General features: G+C 42.1%; 2 protein-coding genes across 2 annotated transcripts; one reads left to right on the forward strand and one right to left on the reverse strand.

Moving 5' to 3' along the window:
• Window positions 1–148: 148 nt before the first annotated feature.
• LOC117406452 (delta(24)-sterol reductase-like) lies at window positions 149–7041 on the forward strand. The gene is made up of 9 exons (XM_034010478.3): window positions 149–644; window positions 1138–1293; window positions 1524–1629; window positions 1886–2004; window positions 2364–2627; window positions 3085–3228; window positions 3689–3886; window positions 4492–4670; window positions 5003–7041. The coding sequence occupies exons 1-9, from the start codon at window positions 414–416 to the stop codon at window positions 5154–5156; spliced, it is 1551 nt and encodes a 516-aa protein (XP_033866369.1). The 5' UTR covers window positions 149–413; the 3' UTR covers window positions 5157–7041.
• Window positions 7042–7083: 42 nt separating this feature from the next.
• On the reverse strand, window positions 7084–14662 carry LOC117406469 (lymphocyte expansion molecule-like). Its single transcript, XM_034010527.3, has 10 exons — window positions 14434–14662; window positions 13969–14056; window positions 13552–13722; window positions 12957–13082; window positions 11342–11479; window positions 10490–10633; window positions 9536–9703; window positions 8736–8849; window positions 8233–8360; window positions 7084–7525 (listed from the first exon to the last, which is right to left on the reverse strand). Exons 1-10 carry the CDS (start codon window positions 14481–14483, stop codon window positions 7456–7458), a joined length of 1197 nt encoding a protein of 398 aa, XP_033866418.2. The 5' UTR covers window positions 14484–14662; the 3' UTR covers window positions 7084–7455.
• Between the last annotated feature and the right edge of the window lie 574 nt (window positions 14663–15236).

The raw sequence follows: 15236 nt of genomic DNA on the forward strand, positions 1-15236 counted from the left end.
CAATGGTCTGACGGTACACTCGGTACCTATTGGTCTAAAACTTTGTACTCACCACCTCGTCCCACGAACTGGCATGTTCCTGGCCAATCATCGGCAAAGGTGGGGGCGTCACAGATTGTGACGACAGCAGAAGGCGTGTCACTTTACAAAAGCGTGCCTTGGCTGCTGTGTTGTAGTTGAAGCGGTGAGAAGGGAAGGAGTGAATTAACAAAACAGTTGTTTAGTATAAGAAGGTGGCAGGTTGGAAAAGCGCTGTAAACATTTGTGAAGAAGAAAAAAACTTTTTTTAAAAATATGTACGGTATATGTGTATCTAGGTTTCTGCACGCATTATTATTCTAAGGGTACTTATTTACACTGGACAGAAAGGGAATTCGTTTGCGTAAAAAATAATATAAATAGTCGTGAAAGAAATGGACTCCGTGGTGTATTTAGGAGGACTGGTTGTCTTATTCCTGCTGTGGGTTAAGGTGAAAGGACTGGAGTACGTGATCATACATCAGAGATGGATTTTCGTGTGCCTCTTCCTGCTGCCCTTGTCGGTAATATTTGATATCTACTATTACCTGCGCGCCTGGGTCATTTTCAACATGTGCAGCGCACCCAAACTGCACGACCAGCGCGTCAGGGACATACAGCGACAGGTAAGGCAGGCACCGTAGCAATGTCTGCAAGTTTGGAGCTGGTTTCTATACGGCCCCAAAACGTACAGTAACTAAAAGCGCTTTGAATGTCGGTGTGATGTAACTCATGCATAGCCATTAATATTGATGTGTGTTATTCAACACTTATTATAGGCCGTGCATTTTATTAATTCCTTCTACACAATCCTCTTAACAGCCCAAACCTTTATTATTATTATTATTATTATTATTATTATTATTATTATTATTATTATTATTAATAGGGTGTACTTTGGAATGGGAGATTTGTTCCAGGGTGTACTTTGGAATGGGATTTGGAGTGTATTATTAGCAGTGGTAGTGGGGTTCTTATTAGATTAGAAGGTTCCCCCACTGTTTTGTGGGCAGCCAGTATATACTAAGAGGGGTGGGGTTGTAATGGCCATCTCATAGTATTCAATTGAAAAGAGCAAGCTCTGCAATGGAGAGGTAAATGTGTTTTTTTATCCCCCAGGTCCTGGAATGGAAGAAGGAGGGGAGTAAGACCTACATGTGCACGGGCCGACCTGGCTGGCTCACAGTGTCTCTGCGGGTGGGGAAGTACAAGAAGACTCACAAGAACATCATGATCAATCTGATGGACATCCTGGAGGTGGACACCAAGAGACAGGTGAGGAAGACTGAACCACCGGCAGTGTGAACAAAGAGTTAATATCACTGGTGCATAGCAGAATGATGAATACATAATCTTCATGCAAATGCATGATTTATTCTGCAGGGAATGTGCTTGGGTGTCTGGTTTCATAGACATCCTTGTTTTATCTTTCACAGTAGTACAAGGTTTGTGCCTGTACTTTGTGGAAAAGTTCAGTTGGATGTTAATGCTAATTAATCTTCTAGGTTGTTCGTGTCGAACCATTGGCTAACATGGGTCAGGTGACCGCGCTGCTCAATTCGATTGGCTGGACTCTTCCAGTGCTGCCAGAGCTTGATGACCTCACAGTGGGTGCGTGTAATTTGAAATAACCTCCCACTTTGACATACGATAAATATGCTGTAGAATAACACCTGTTTGCTTCTGTGCAAGGCTGGGATGAGAATGAGACTCCCACTTGCTCTGTATAGTTGAGTTTAATGTATTTCACAAGGAATAGAAACGCTTACTTGCATGAATTTGCATCAGCTAGATGGGCAAGTGGAGAGTTAGACAGCCTGTTTACAGGGTCAGGTTCAGTAAGCCATGCCTGTTCTGCGCTCGTCAGGTGGCTTGGTCATGGGCACGGGAATCGAGTCCTCGTCACACATTTACGGGCTGTTCCAGCACATCTGCGTGGCCTATGAACTGGTGCTCGCTGACGGTAGTCTGGTCAGGTGCACTGCGGTGAGTGACTTTTATATTCCTCCTAATATTATCACTTGATGCAGTGTAATACAGGTGTGTGAAGCGCGAGAGTCGATAAGTATTAGATCAAGACTGTTAAAGACAGCCTTGGTGCATCATGTATAAATTAGATAGGTATTGCACATTGTGAGAGATTGCTTGTACAATTGTATAGCCTGCCATCATTCCAATCATGGCGCCTGTAACATTGAGGTTGATTTTACTGCAAGTTTTAGCTTTCAATTGCCCAGTCCTCTTGCTTGAACTCTGAACATCCCTGTCGAAATGCTTTAAGCACATTGCCAAAGCCCCTTCGTGTCTGAAAGTCGCCGCTGCTGTCTGTGCTCCCGCTCTGACAGGAGGAGAATTCCGAGCTGTTCTACGCCGTGCCTTGGTCCTGCGGCACGCTGGGTTTCCTGGTGGCTGCGGAGATCAGGATCATCCCGGCCCGCAGGTACGTTCGGCTGCGCTACGAGCCCGTGAGCGGGCTGGAGAAGATCTGCCAGAAGTTCTCCAGCGAGTCCGCCAACAAGAAGAACCAGTTTGTGGAGGGGCTGGTGTACTCCCGTGACCAGGCCGTGATAATGACCGGGGTCATGACTGAGGAGGCGGAGTCTGACAAGGTAACAACTGGGGAGAAAACTGGTTGATGCAGGTCCAGAATCCTCCAGGTTTTATAGGTGTCCTGGGTCCTTCTGTCCAGTGTACCCAACCTTTTTCATTTAAAATATCCCGCGCTGTCGTCAGCCAGAGAGCCCTCGGGTACAGACTCACAATACTGAGCGTTCAATATTTCTGGGACCCAGATATTGGCCTCATATATTCTGTATGTGTTTCATGGTCTCGAGTAAAACAAATAACGTGTTTCACAGCCACATTTCGTTTTCTCTTAACAAATGTGGTCTCAAAACCGAGGAGGTTATAATGAACTGACCTGGAAGGAGATTCAGTTGGTTCACCTGTAACAAAGACCAGGCGGGCCGTGGACCTTGAGGACCGGTATAGTGAAGAACTTACATGGACTACGTGCCTCGGAAAATCTTATTTCAGAATAAATGTTCCTGTACTTTCTTCCCTCAGATCAACAGCATCGGACATTACTACAAGCCCTGGTTCTATAAACATGTGGAGAGTTACTTAAGAGCCAACCGGAGCGGAGTGGAGTACATTCCCCTGAGGCACTACTATCACCGACACACTCGCAGCATCTTCTGGGAGCTGCAGGTACACACTGGCTACTGGAATGCACCTCTCCGAGCAGCGGGCATGACTGATGGTTTAACTGAACTTTGTGCTGAATGATTTAGAGAGAAAGAGAGTTTAGAACTGTCAACATAACGGGGTCAGACTGCAGGTTTGCATGTTTATGTATGTTCATACCTCTGTGTAAAGAACATTATATAAAGTACAATACAAGCTGACCTTAAATGGGTGAAAATCCACATGCTATACTATATTTTGTAGGAATAATCTAAACAGTATAGCTTTAATGTGATGTCTTTTCTGATCTGATACAAGTCATCTGATATAAATTAGACGGCAGTATCACTTCAATTTCAGGCTACTATTTGTTAGAACAATGAATGGTAAATTGTGTAAATGAAATCACAAATGATCATGATCCTGTCGGATAAAGATGCAACACTAGCTTGCTAAGGTCTCCCTGGTCGTGTTTTTGCCACAGGACATTATTCCGTTCGGTAACCACCCCGCTTTCCGCTACTTGTTCGGCTGGATGGTGCCCCCCAAGATCTCTCTTCTGAAGCTGACCCAGGGAGAGACGATTCGGAAGCTGTATGAGCAGCACCACGTGGTCCAGGACATGCTGGTACCCATGAAGCACCTGGAGCAATCCATCAGCGCCTTCCACAACGACATCAATGTGAGAGCTCTCTTCTCAGCTCCCTGTCCTTGCCGTCTTTGCATTTACATTCTGTTCATAAGTTAATACGTCCCATTCAGGGTGTCTCTTATTACAGTGTCCCCCCCCTTTCTAATGCTGTGGTCGAGAGCCATTGGTAAGAGATTGTGAAATGTGTGTTGCACCTTATAACGAGAATACAAGTGCTAGTGAATTGGCATTCTGGGGCACATGGGAGCCATGACTATACTGCATTATAACCTGTTCCTCTGTATAAAGAGCCTCCTTATAATGAGGGAGCACTGTATAAAAAGAGAGTTATCTTGTGCAGTCTCTTCAAAGAGACCGCAAAGTCTGAGCTGCTCAAATTGTGCAAAATGATGTCTCCTACACACTATGTATTAACTTATTATGAGTCCCAAAAGCTAAAACTGTACTCCAGAACTACAGTACTATTAAACATAATAGACCGTTGTTATTTTTTTATTTTAGAATTGTGTCATGAAATCAGATATACTGGAATTTAGACAGATCCCGAGCGTTTTTTTTCCCCCAAGGTGATTTGCAATATGCAGTACATTGCCTTGCACTACGCTGTCTCTGAACCTTCCTCCTGTGTTCTCTAGGTGTACCCCCTGTGGCTGTGTCCCTTCGTCTTGCCCAGCCAGCCCGGCATGGTCCACCCCAAGGGCAATGAGGACGAGCTGTATGTGGATATTGGGGCCTATGGAGAGCCGAGTTCCAAGCAGTTCGAGGCGCAGGCCTCCATGAGGCAGCTGGAGAAGTTTGTGCGAGGGGTGCACGGGTCAGTGATGGTCTCCAATCTTGTTACTGTTGAGGGACTGAGATCCAGCGGCTTTATAGTTTACGTTTATTAGCAGGTAGCCACAGGGGACCGTAGGGTATGTGGTCGGCACCTTGTATCATATACAGCAGATTAGGTGTTAGATTAGGGTGTTGTACGTTTCAAGCATTACATGGTCAGCTGTTCCTACTGTTCTCTTCATTGCTTTACAGAGCATGCTTTTGCCTTGGCATAATTGAAAACCAATCCGGTGACTTCTAAACCCTATGTATCGGATCGTCACGGTTCCAGTCTGAAAGAGTTTCTTTCTTTCTCTGTTGGCTGCATTCCAGTTTCCAGATGCTGTATGCGGACGTGTACATGAACCGCGAGGAGTTCTGGGAGATGTTTGACGGCTCTCTGTACCAGAAGCTGAGAGAGCAGCTCAACTGCAAGGAGGCCTTCCCGGAGGTGTACGACAAGATCTGCAAGTCTGCAAGGCACTGACCTTCCACAGGAAATACAGGGCACCCATACACAATAATAACCCTAAAGGATAGTGCTGAGGAACTATCTGTAGCACGTTTGTTGCAGTCTGCATTACAATGCTGCAGTTTATGATAGCAATACTGCAGTTATTTTTTTTTAGGATCAGTTATTTTGCTCCCAGGTACAGTATTTTAATATTAACCATAAACTTGAAGGCTTCCGATCCTAAATTATTTTGTAAACCTTTTTTAACATAGCGGTATAGTTAACATGAGCACTTACTGTGGATACTGGTATGTGTTCTTTAGCCTCGACTGGGCGCCACATGCTTCTCTTTTTGAAATGGCCTGTGATGGATTGTGATTCGAGTGCAGTTCTCTTCATTACCAGTTTCCTTTCTGATGACGACTCTCTGCTGGCTTTCACTAGCTTGTCTGTATATGTCTGATAGTTCACTGCTAAGTTTCAGTGAAAGCTGTGTACGCTTCCTCACAAGCTACATCAAGTATATCAAGTTTGCAACTGTATTTCAAAGCACAGAAGAAACAGATCTGTTTTTAATGAGGGGGAATAAGCACTCTTAACAAATCCTGAAGCTCAAACGGGTCAAATGCAAAGCTGTAGAAGTTTTATATGGTAACCTACGGTGCCGATAAATACAGCAGTTTTCATTTTCTAACATTGTTACTGTATAGCAAAGTCTTATGTATCTGAAGGAGAAAGGTTGGGGTTTTTTGCGGCTGTATTACGTCCTAATTGCAACATTTGTGCTGCTAATGACTGGCCCAGCTTTGTGGTGTGAACTTTTATTCATTTGAATTCTGGTATTTTGCTTTCATGTGTGTTGTTTATCATTAAAGTTCTCAACATTAATGTCATATGATATTTACTTTTTTGTACCGATTATTTTCTTTAATAGTCTTCAGGCAAAATCAGCCTTTCCATGCTGCAGTCCTCTAGATGGTACTGTTTCTGAAACATTATTTTTCTCTATTCAGTGTTTTCAGCTCCTTGAAAGAAATCACATGATATTGTTACCCCTTCAGAGTTGAAAGTTCACAGTATCACATGATTTCACAAGAATCTGGAACCAATGAAAAAAAAAGGCCAGCAATTCATAAAAATACATTACAATCAATACACCATAAGAGGAGCTCAGAACCATGTGGAACGATGGCAGACTGGGCAGGGCCTCCTCTGCTCATTGCCAAGCCTTGATTCAGATGAACTCCTATTCTCATACTTCATGAAAGAGGCATTCGTTCCTAGCTCATGTGGTATTGTGTTTAATCTTTCTGTAATGGGGTTATGAAAGCGATCTGCAGTTTTACTGTCTGTATTTTCCTATACCGTGTTAACTTTCAGATTCTGTGTAATAACGTGTCCCTTCTACTAGAGGAGTCGTCTGAAAGTGAAATGTGATGAAAAGATAAAAGCTATGTCCAATAAACACACACACTTATGAATTGTATGTTTTGTAACAAAGGTGCAATACAAGTTATACCAATGATTGTTTATCATATGAAAGGTCACACGAAAACAGAACCCAACCTGGCCTATGAAGTAGCAGTGTATGTATTGATTCAGGTGAGATGTTTCTATGCGTTAGAAACGCTTTGAACATTTTAAAAGAAAAGCGCAATTTGGTTACAACTTTACGGTGGGGGGGATTTCCCATGTGTTTATGGGTGGACGAAAACATTATTTCGAGACGTATTTGAAATGTTCAGATGAATTCTAAATGTATATGTTATAGTTTGTATCTTACCTGTGTTGCATTCTGCTGCAGATGGCCGTGTTCTTGACTTGGGACTTGGGCTGTCGTTCTGTGTGCTCCAATCACATTTTTCGTGTTCATGTTTGTTTATGGTTTGATGACAAATAAATTAATTCTGCAATGTAAGTTTATTGTATTGTGTTTTTTTTAAGTCCTTGACTAACCTTTCGTACTGGAAACTTGTCACTTGAAAAATTACAACCTGGTCCGGTTCACAAGGGGAACGTGTCCGAGTCTGTGCGGCTCACCAAAGTACACCTTTCAATTACCAGCCAATCTAACTGATATACCTAATCCAAACATGGTACTACTGTAGCTCTTATCATTCCCAATACCGTGAACACATTATCAACTGTAAAACAGACACCTACACTGAATAACAACACTATACAAATGCACCATGCGTGCGTGTGTGTGTTAACTGTTGCTGTTCTTGAGTCTTGTGTTTGTACAGTTCTGGTGACTTTCTGATGGGCACGATGGTCAAGCCCAGGGGCATGGAGTGACTAGGCTGTGGCAATAGAGTTCAAGGGTTTCATTTCATACGGCCTCTGGGGGGATTAGAAACTTTCTCCTGTCTTCTGGAAGATTCAGGGCTCGTAAACGCTCTCTAGGAAAAGAAAAAGAAAAAAGAGAGAGAGAGAGAGGCTGTACAATGAAGCCTGTGTCTACAGTCCTAGTGAGTGTGCAGTTGCGTTCAATACAATTGGCATGTAATCTATTTTCTTCAGTCTAATGAGCTTTGCTATCCCCACACTTGCCACATCATAATAGTTCAAATATCCAAATATCCAAAACCAAAGGCCTCATTGACAGTAATCTCATACTGCAGACAAATCACAGTACAGTATAGAAGACAGAAATACACGCCACAGTATGGTATAGCTAAATGGGCGCTCATATCATGAAATATTGCAGCACCAAGAACCCCGCTCCAAAGGGGGCGCTAACACTTCTGTTTCTGTTGCTGTGACGACAAGGAGATCAACAGGAAACAGGAAGCTTGACTGAAGGGCTTCTGTTCACAGGTTTCTAGTCTGGTGTTGTGTTAATGGCGTTCTCTTTTCTGTCCAGATTTAGCAACCAAATACTGTATTTAACCCTTTCATGCATGAAATATTGAAAATAGCTGAAATAAAAGTTGTTTTGGAAGGGGGGGTGGAATCCTCATATGAGGTCATCATGCCTTTGGCTCTTCCACACGCCCCCATATAAAGACTAGAAGAGGTTTTTTGTATCCGTCCCCATATGAGGTCGCCATGCATGAAAGGGTTAAAACGCAGACAGATCTTATAAATGAAAATCAGCCTTTCTTACTTCATGTAAAAGTCTCTTCCAAGGTTGCTGAGGTAGCGCTTGCTCTCAGACTTGAAGGCAGACCTGTGCCCCATGGCTGTCCTGCTCCTGTCACTCTCAAGGATGTTGTAGCGGCCTGGACCTGGGTTCTAAAGCAAGAGCAAGATCAATAATAACAACACCATCTCCTCTGACTTTCAAAATCACTGTTTTTAAAAGATACCAATAGCTTATTAAAAAACAGCCCTGCAGGAACACAAATAACATGAGCAGTCTCTTCGTGTGTGTGTGTGAGTCCGTGTCCCCCCCACCACCCCATACTAGAACAAAGTAAGAAAAAGCTCTAAAACAGTAACAGCAATGTATAGTGCAAGCAAGCACGTCAAACCACAGGTAAGTAAAACAAATAGCATAGGTAAATAACAGGCACAGTAAATGCATTGGAACAGTGTGGTTTTCAAAGGAGTGCCCTTTCTAAGGGATAGAAGGCTATACAGGACAATATCTGACTGCTGTGCGCTCACCAGATTCTTCACTTTATTGTCCGTGCGTCGGGAGGAGCAGAGGAAGGGAGCCGGGTATGTGGTCTGTGGTCTCGGAGCAGGGCTGGTATTGTACCAGCCCGGTCCTGGGAAACACTGCCATCAAACAGAGGAAGAAAGCAAACGTCACTGCATTGAGACAGGACTACACTGTGATTCAATACAAAAATACATACAACACTGCATTAAGGCAGGACTACACTGTGATTCAATACAAACATACAACACTGCATTGAGACAAGACTATACTGTGATTTCCAGACACTGTCAATCACTCTCCATGTAGCAAGCAGCACTATACTATCTTGTTAGCACAAGAACCTGGACATTTAAATTTTTATTTTTTATTTTTTTTAAACTTACCAACTAACGGTTTAAATGCATAATTACGTGCTCCCAGAAGCAGAACTAATAGTATGTGGGAGACAATGCATGTGTACCGACATGAGATTTATCTCTGTTGTCTAGTCAGGCACCCATCGGTGCTGCGTGGTGTGTAATTTACCTGCCAGGCATGTGAAATGCTGAGGTTGCTCTGGTGTTTAGGAGTGCCTTTTGAAAACAGCTCACTGTCTAGATGAATAACATGCAGGTTTGGTAGCAACAGTGGCTGATCCTGCCTATGAAACTGAGTTTTGAGAAATAAAAATGCATTGATTGTTTTACAGTTTACTTCAGTTATATTTTTAAAGTGTTTACTGTATGATTGAGCTGCGTGGGCAAGCCTTGGATTGTGCACAGTGTGCAGTGTAAATTGATTGACAGGTAAAGATGTGACTCACTGCGGGGCGAGGGCAGTGAGAGAGGGTGCTGCAGCCGACGCGCTCTGTTGGAGTGGAGGGGTACTGCAAGAGAGAGCTGAACTCCCCACTCTTTTTCTTCTCTTTGTTCTGCAAATCTTCCACAAAAGACTTGATCTCGTACTGACCCGGGCCCAGGTTGGTAGTTTTCTGGTAAGATACAGTAAAACAATTCAAAGTTGAGTTACTTATTCCCTATAAACCGGCACTTACTTTAAGATGGCCTCTTGATTATTCCAAGACAACATAGTGTTCGAGCTCCTTCACTGTGGAACGCACTTCGCAATTGTATCCGGAATGCTGAGTGTGTCAGTATTTTAAAATCTAAGCTCTCTCTGATCTGGACTTTCATAGCAAGCAGTTTGGACCTCTTTTGGCTTCCTGTTTTTTTTTTTTTTTGTAAAGCGCCCTGGGATGCTTGCACATAAAGGACGCTGTATAAATGAAATCGATATGGCATGGTATGGTAAAGTCTGATTGAAGCAGGATCCATTTATAAAACAGCTATACATGCTTTGACAAGAAATAACACGTTGCTAAAATAACATGTTAGCTACACATTACTACAGCCAAGCTTCATGTCATGTTATAAAGTAAACATCATTCTTTTTTTATAAATTATTTATACACTGTCTTATAACACTGTGTCGCTATAGATTGTTATTAATAAGAACGGTCTGGTATTGTTTATGACATACAAAACGTTTAGATATAGCTGGGTTTTATTAGAGCATATTAAAGCCCTGGGGAAACACACTGTATTGCAACTATCTGTGGTGATCTTAACACTAAACAGTAAGTGGTTGTTACAGTCAGAGTGATTCCCTGATACTGGTCAATACTACAATGAAATCAGGGTATAGACTCACCAAACCAACCCCTAAGTCCCTTTAGCAAACGTGTAGATTGTATTAATTTGCCTGCAAGGATATGTACCAACACCACATAATGTCCAGTAGAGGCATGTCTGCTGCGCGGCCCTGTGAACACGTCATAGGGTCCTCTCTTGCTGACTGTGCGATTCAGCAGCTCCTGCAGTGAATCCTTTACCTTGTAGGTGCCTGGCCCTGGGACACACTCCTGCACACAAAACATTTCAAATATATAAAGACAGCCAGCAGTAACCATACACTTAGAGACTTATAGCAATTCCAGCCTGGGTGATATTAGAGTGAAAGAGTCTCCCAGCACTGCCACTCTGCTGTATCAGAACGAAATACAGCATGCTTTGACTTTCACACGGGCACAGACACACACACAGTACTGGGGTCTATTCAGCTCTTTACAGTTGCAGATCTAAATACTGCCTGTATTTCAGACCCTCCCTGTGTTTCACGAAACGTTACAGGTGTAAACACACAGAAGAGGCTCGTGGACACCGCTACATTTATTTTATAACCTTGGCACAACTCCACAAGAGTGGTGGTAATTGGGCCCACCACCATTTAAATCAATCGACCCTACAATCATTATCTGTCATACTGCTCGCTCAAATACATTCTTGTGTAGCACACTTCCCATTGAGCAGCATAATTCAAAACTGATCGGAAAATGTACATTTTGATTGCCTTACAGCATGGTAAAAGAGGAAGGGGGGGGTCAGGCAAACAGAGGATCCTGCCTTGAATCCTCTGCTCACTTCTGATATCCTCCCTCAATGAGGAAGAGCACATAATACAAAGCTGCTGGGTTGCAAGTCAACGAATGCACTTTTGTAAAGCTACTGCACTTTGTAAGACACTTCTGTAAGGGGCTCATGTACATTATTTGTAGCAGTTAAATACTCACTGAGGTTTGCAGAGATCGCTTAGAGCTGGGATTGAAGTCCATTGACCCAAAGGCCCCTGGTGATTGCCTCTGCCTCTCCTCCAGCAAGGCAGAGGGGATGCCTCCTTTCCCGTAGGTCCCGGGACCCAGAGTGCAGCTCTGAGACAAGGACAGAGAATCACAGCCACTTCCCTGAGGCTCAGCCCTGCAGGCATCCAGGTTTATCTTCAAACATGCTGCACTATACTGTTGAAACTCTAGCTCTACACATCTAAAAACAAGTGAAAAGTGAAGCCTTTTGAACCTTACTGAACCCTTTGAAGCATTTGGTTCAGTAAGGTTCGCTCGCCAAGTCGCAGAACTATCCTTAATAAAATTGACACTTGCACTATGTAAGGATATAATGTACCTTAATATATTGTTGATACACTATATTAAGCAATTCTTCATTTTCTTAGGTAGACAGCGAATGTATACAGTAGTTTAAATAAACTACTATAGCAATGTGGCACCCTTTTCCTTTTTGTCTAATTTATTTATGGTTGAGGAACAAAGTGTTCTGAAGAGATTGGTTTCGTTTTTTCATTAAAATATTGTAAACACTTTAATAAAGTGATGCACAATAAGATCCTGTGTATTTAAATAATAAAAAGCATGTACACTTGAGGTATTCATTTTAACCTGAAATGTCAGTGTAATGCATGTTAAATATAAACAACACATGTAGAACTTAACGTTCAGTGTCACGCAGCAATGGGCTACCAGCAAGTAAACATTGAAGTATGATCCGGATGCGGAATGTGCAGAAAAAGACAATTATAATATGAATATAGGTGGGCTTTTATTTAAACGTGTTTGCCTGAATCATAATTAAAACGATTTCATCATTAACATATTTATTATTTGCTTTTTTCATACCTTTTCATATTTCTGACGTTTTTGCCGGTTCAATGTCTTCAATGTAGTTTATTTTATTTTATTTTATTTTTATTTTTATCAAATGCTAGTAATGACAATGTACAGCTTAATGTCCGAGTTTGTCGTTGCACTTTGAATGGTGAATTTCCATCCGCATTTGTAATGGTTTATTATGGGTTAGTCCTCATTACCGGTCTAACTTGTTCCACTTGTTCAGGTCAGCTAAACCAATTTTCAGGATTAGTTGTTTGGTACGCTGCAATCAGGACTGATTTAGTACAGAGCTGGTAGATTTGCTAGACCGCATTTTAGTCTCAGAGTACAGAGCTGCTAGATTTGCTAGACCGCATTTTAGTCCACTAATTCACTGGTACGCTGCAATAGACCCTTTTAGGGTCACTGGGTCACTGTTTTAGGTCCATAACTACAGTACTGTACTATAATCTGATAACAGAGAATGTGACTAACATTCAAAAATAGCCTCTACACTAGAGTGGATGGATGTGATCACATGACCATTTGGAATCTCTGATCAGTTTAGCCAATGATGTTCTAAGAATGATCTCGGTGAACGCACCCATTGGCTAAATTGGTCAGATTCGGCACAGAATCTGCGCATAATGATCTTCGTGAATGCACCTATCGTACTTGTGAAACTAGGAGAGCAAAGCCTGCTTGCTACAATAAACCCTGTGCTCCTGCAGCAGGAATCTCTCACCTCCGCAGTGATGCTTCTGAATCTGCTCTCTCTGGATTCGCACACCCCCAGGACGCTTGCAGGTCTTTCCTTGCGAAGCTCAATGAAATCTTTCATCTTGTAGCTTGCAGGACCCAGCTTTCTTTTCTAAGAAAAAACAACAAGTACTGTAAACAAGCAGAAAAGTAAAGGCAAATGTAATCAGCCCATAGTTATCAATACAGAAGTACAGGTCTTTATAAAACTACTGTTTAACCTAGGAAAATATTTATCAACAGTCTTTTAAAAAAAAAGTCATAATATTTTATGAATTTTGCTGTCAGTGTAATATATATATATATATATATATATATATTATACATTATGTTCAACAGTATTTTAGTTTTTACATTGCAGTACATAATACTGGACAATAATAACTTGGTTACCGTGTTTGTCTCCAAACCACACTAGACGTTTCTTAGTGAAACTAAATAAGACTCCCATTGCTAGCAGTTTGAGCCAGGTCTTGTTTGCATCCCTGTGAATTGTATTGTGCTTCAAACACTTCCCTGTTGGAGGCAGATGTCCAACACCAGCTCCTTTTGAAATGGCTCTGGTCAGCTCACTCACTCACCAGGATCCTCTTTCTGTCCCACACATCTCTGTACAGAACGTGTGGGAGCAGCGTCTCCCTCAACGTCTCCTGCGCTCTCTTCCATCCCGGCCCGCCAGGACGCCGCAACACCGCGGCCGGGCTGAAGTTACCAGTGTCCGCATTGTAGGTACCAGGGCCGCGTCTCCTCACCTGCAACCGGGAGAAACACGGTACCATCACTGCACCCCCTCAATGACCGCCACAGGAGCGCAGGGCACTGCATTTAGCGGTGCAGACAGTGATAACAATCATCAAAATGATCTTTGAGCATGGTTTCTTCCTAGAAAGAACTGGTTGTTGAATTGCTACTGATGTTCTTATTTATTAATAATAATAATAATAATAATAATAATAATAATAATAATAATAATAATAATAATAAACAAGGTTACTTACCAAATCACTGGTTGCTGTTTTACAGTAGGGTACCTCGGTGTATGTTCCGATCTTCTTCTTGTCGGGGTACACTCCAGACACGTCGAATCTAATGATAATACAAAGAGCGCACATTTAGAATCTTCAGGAGGACGATTTAGAACGCAAATGTTTGTAGGAATTCTGTTATTGCTTTTTGTTTAAACAATAAATCGGCTTGTGTGTATAAAAAAAAATATGATTTAATAATATATGTATAAGCCTCAGGTGACTTCAATTCTGCAAAAAAAAAATCTATTTGTCACCTTACTTTGTTTTGGTTTTAAACAAAATACTATCATGTAGACTAATTGTACAATTAAATAAACCTTAATCATGTATTTATTTATTTGTATTTGTTTTACAATCTGAAGCCTATCCCTAAATATCATTAAATGATATTGTTCTTGAAGGTGAAGTGAATTCAATAATAGGCTTATGAATTACCTCGCTGTCTGTGTTCCAAAGGGCGCTCCTCGAAACGTTTTCTGTGCCATTAGAACTTACTGTATCTTATAGAAAGATCATTGTTTACTTTACCCGATGGTACTGTACTGTAGGTCACTTGGGTACAACAGACCAGTGGCCATAGCAACCAGGACACTCATTAATTATACAATTGCGTGGTCCGGACGACACAGTAGCTGTGCAGCCTCGTTGCGGTGGAGTTACCGAAATACAGAACAGAGATTTTACGCGGTAATGCTATACTGTACTGTGAGGTTGCAATATTACAAACGCGACGCATTGCAATGTATTGTATCACTACTGCCTGTCAATTGAAAAAGGTGTGTTAGAAAAGTTTCCGACTGCTACTGCAAAGGTTAGAAACACGTTTTTGAAGCACCTACCATAACATTGTCAAAAGGGTGTCTGGTTACTATATGACACCATGTGCGCTAGGGAGTTTGGGACAGTCGAGGCTTGTCAACTCACACAGCAAAGCATCTGGTGCATTTTACATATACTCGTGTGTGTGTGTGTGTGTGTGTGTGTGTGTGTGTGTGTGTGTGTGTGAGTGTGTGTGTGTGTCTCTCTCTCTCTCTCTCTCTCTCTCTCTCTCTCTCTCTCTCTCTCTATATATATATTTTTTTTTTAACTGCGGTTTTTTTTCTTTCGAGAAATAGCAGTAGATTAGCGCTTGAAGTGAACGTTATGATGGTCGGTCCATTTTATCACCTGATTACACTCCTGCAGTAATAGAGGAAGGTTCCTCTCATTTCTGTTACATAGTAACAGAGTCGCCGCTG

The sequence above is a fragment of the Acipenser ruthenus genome, chromosome 10, assembly GCF_902713425.1.
Source record: "Acipenser ruthenus chromosome 10, fAciRut3.2 maternal haplotype, whole genome shotgun sequence".
Lineage (NCBI taxonomy): Eukaryota > Metazoa > Chordata > Actinopteri > Acipenseriformes > Acipenseridae > Acipenser > Acipenser ruthenus.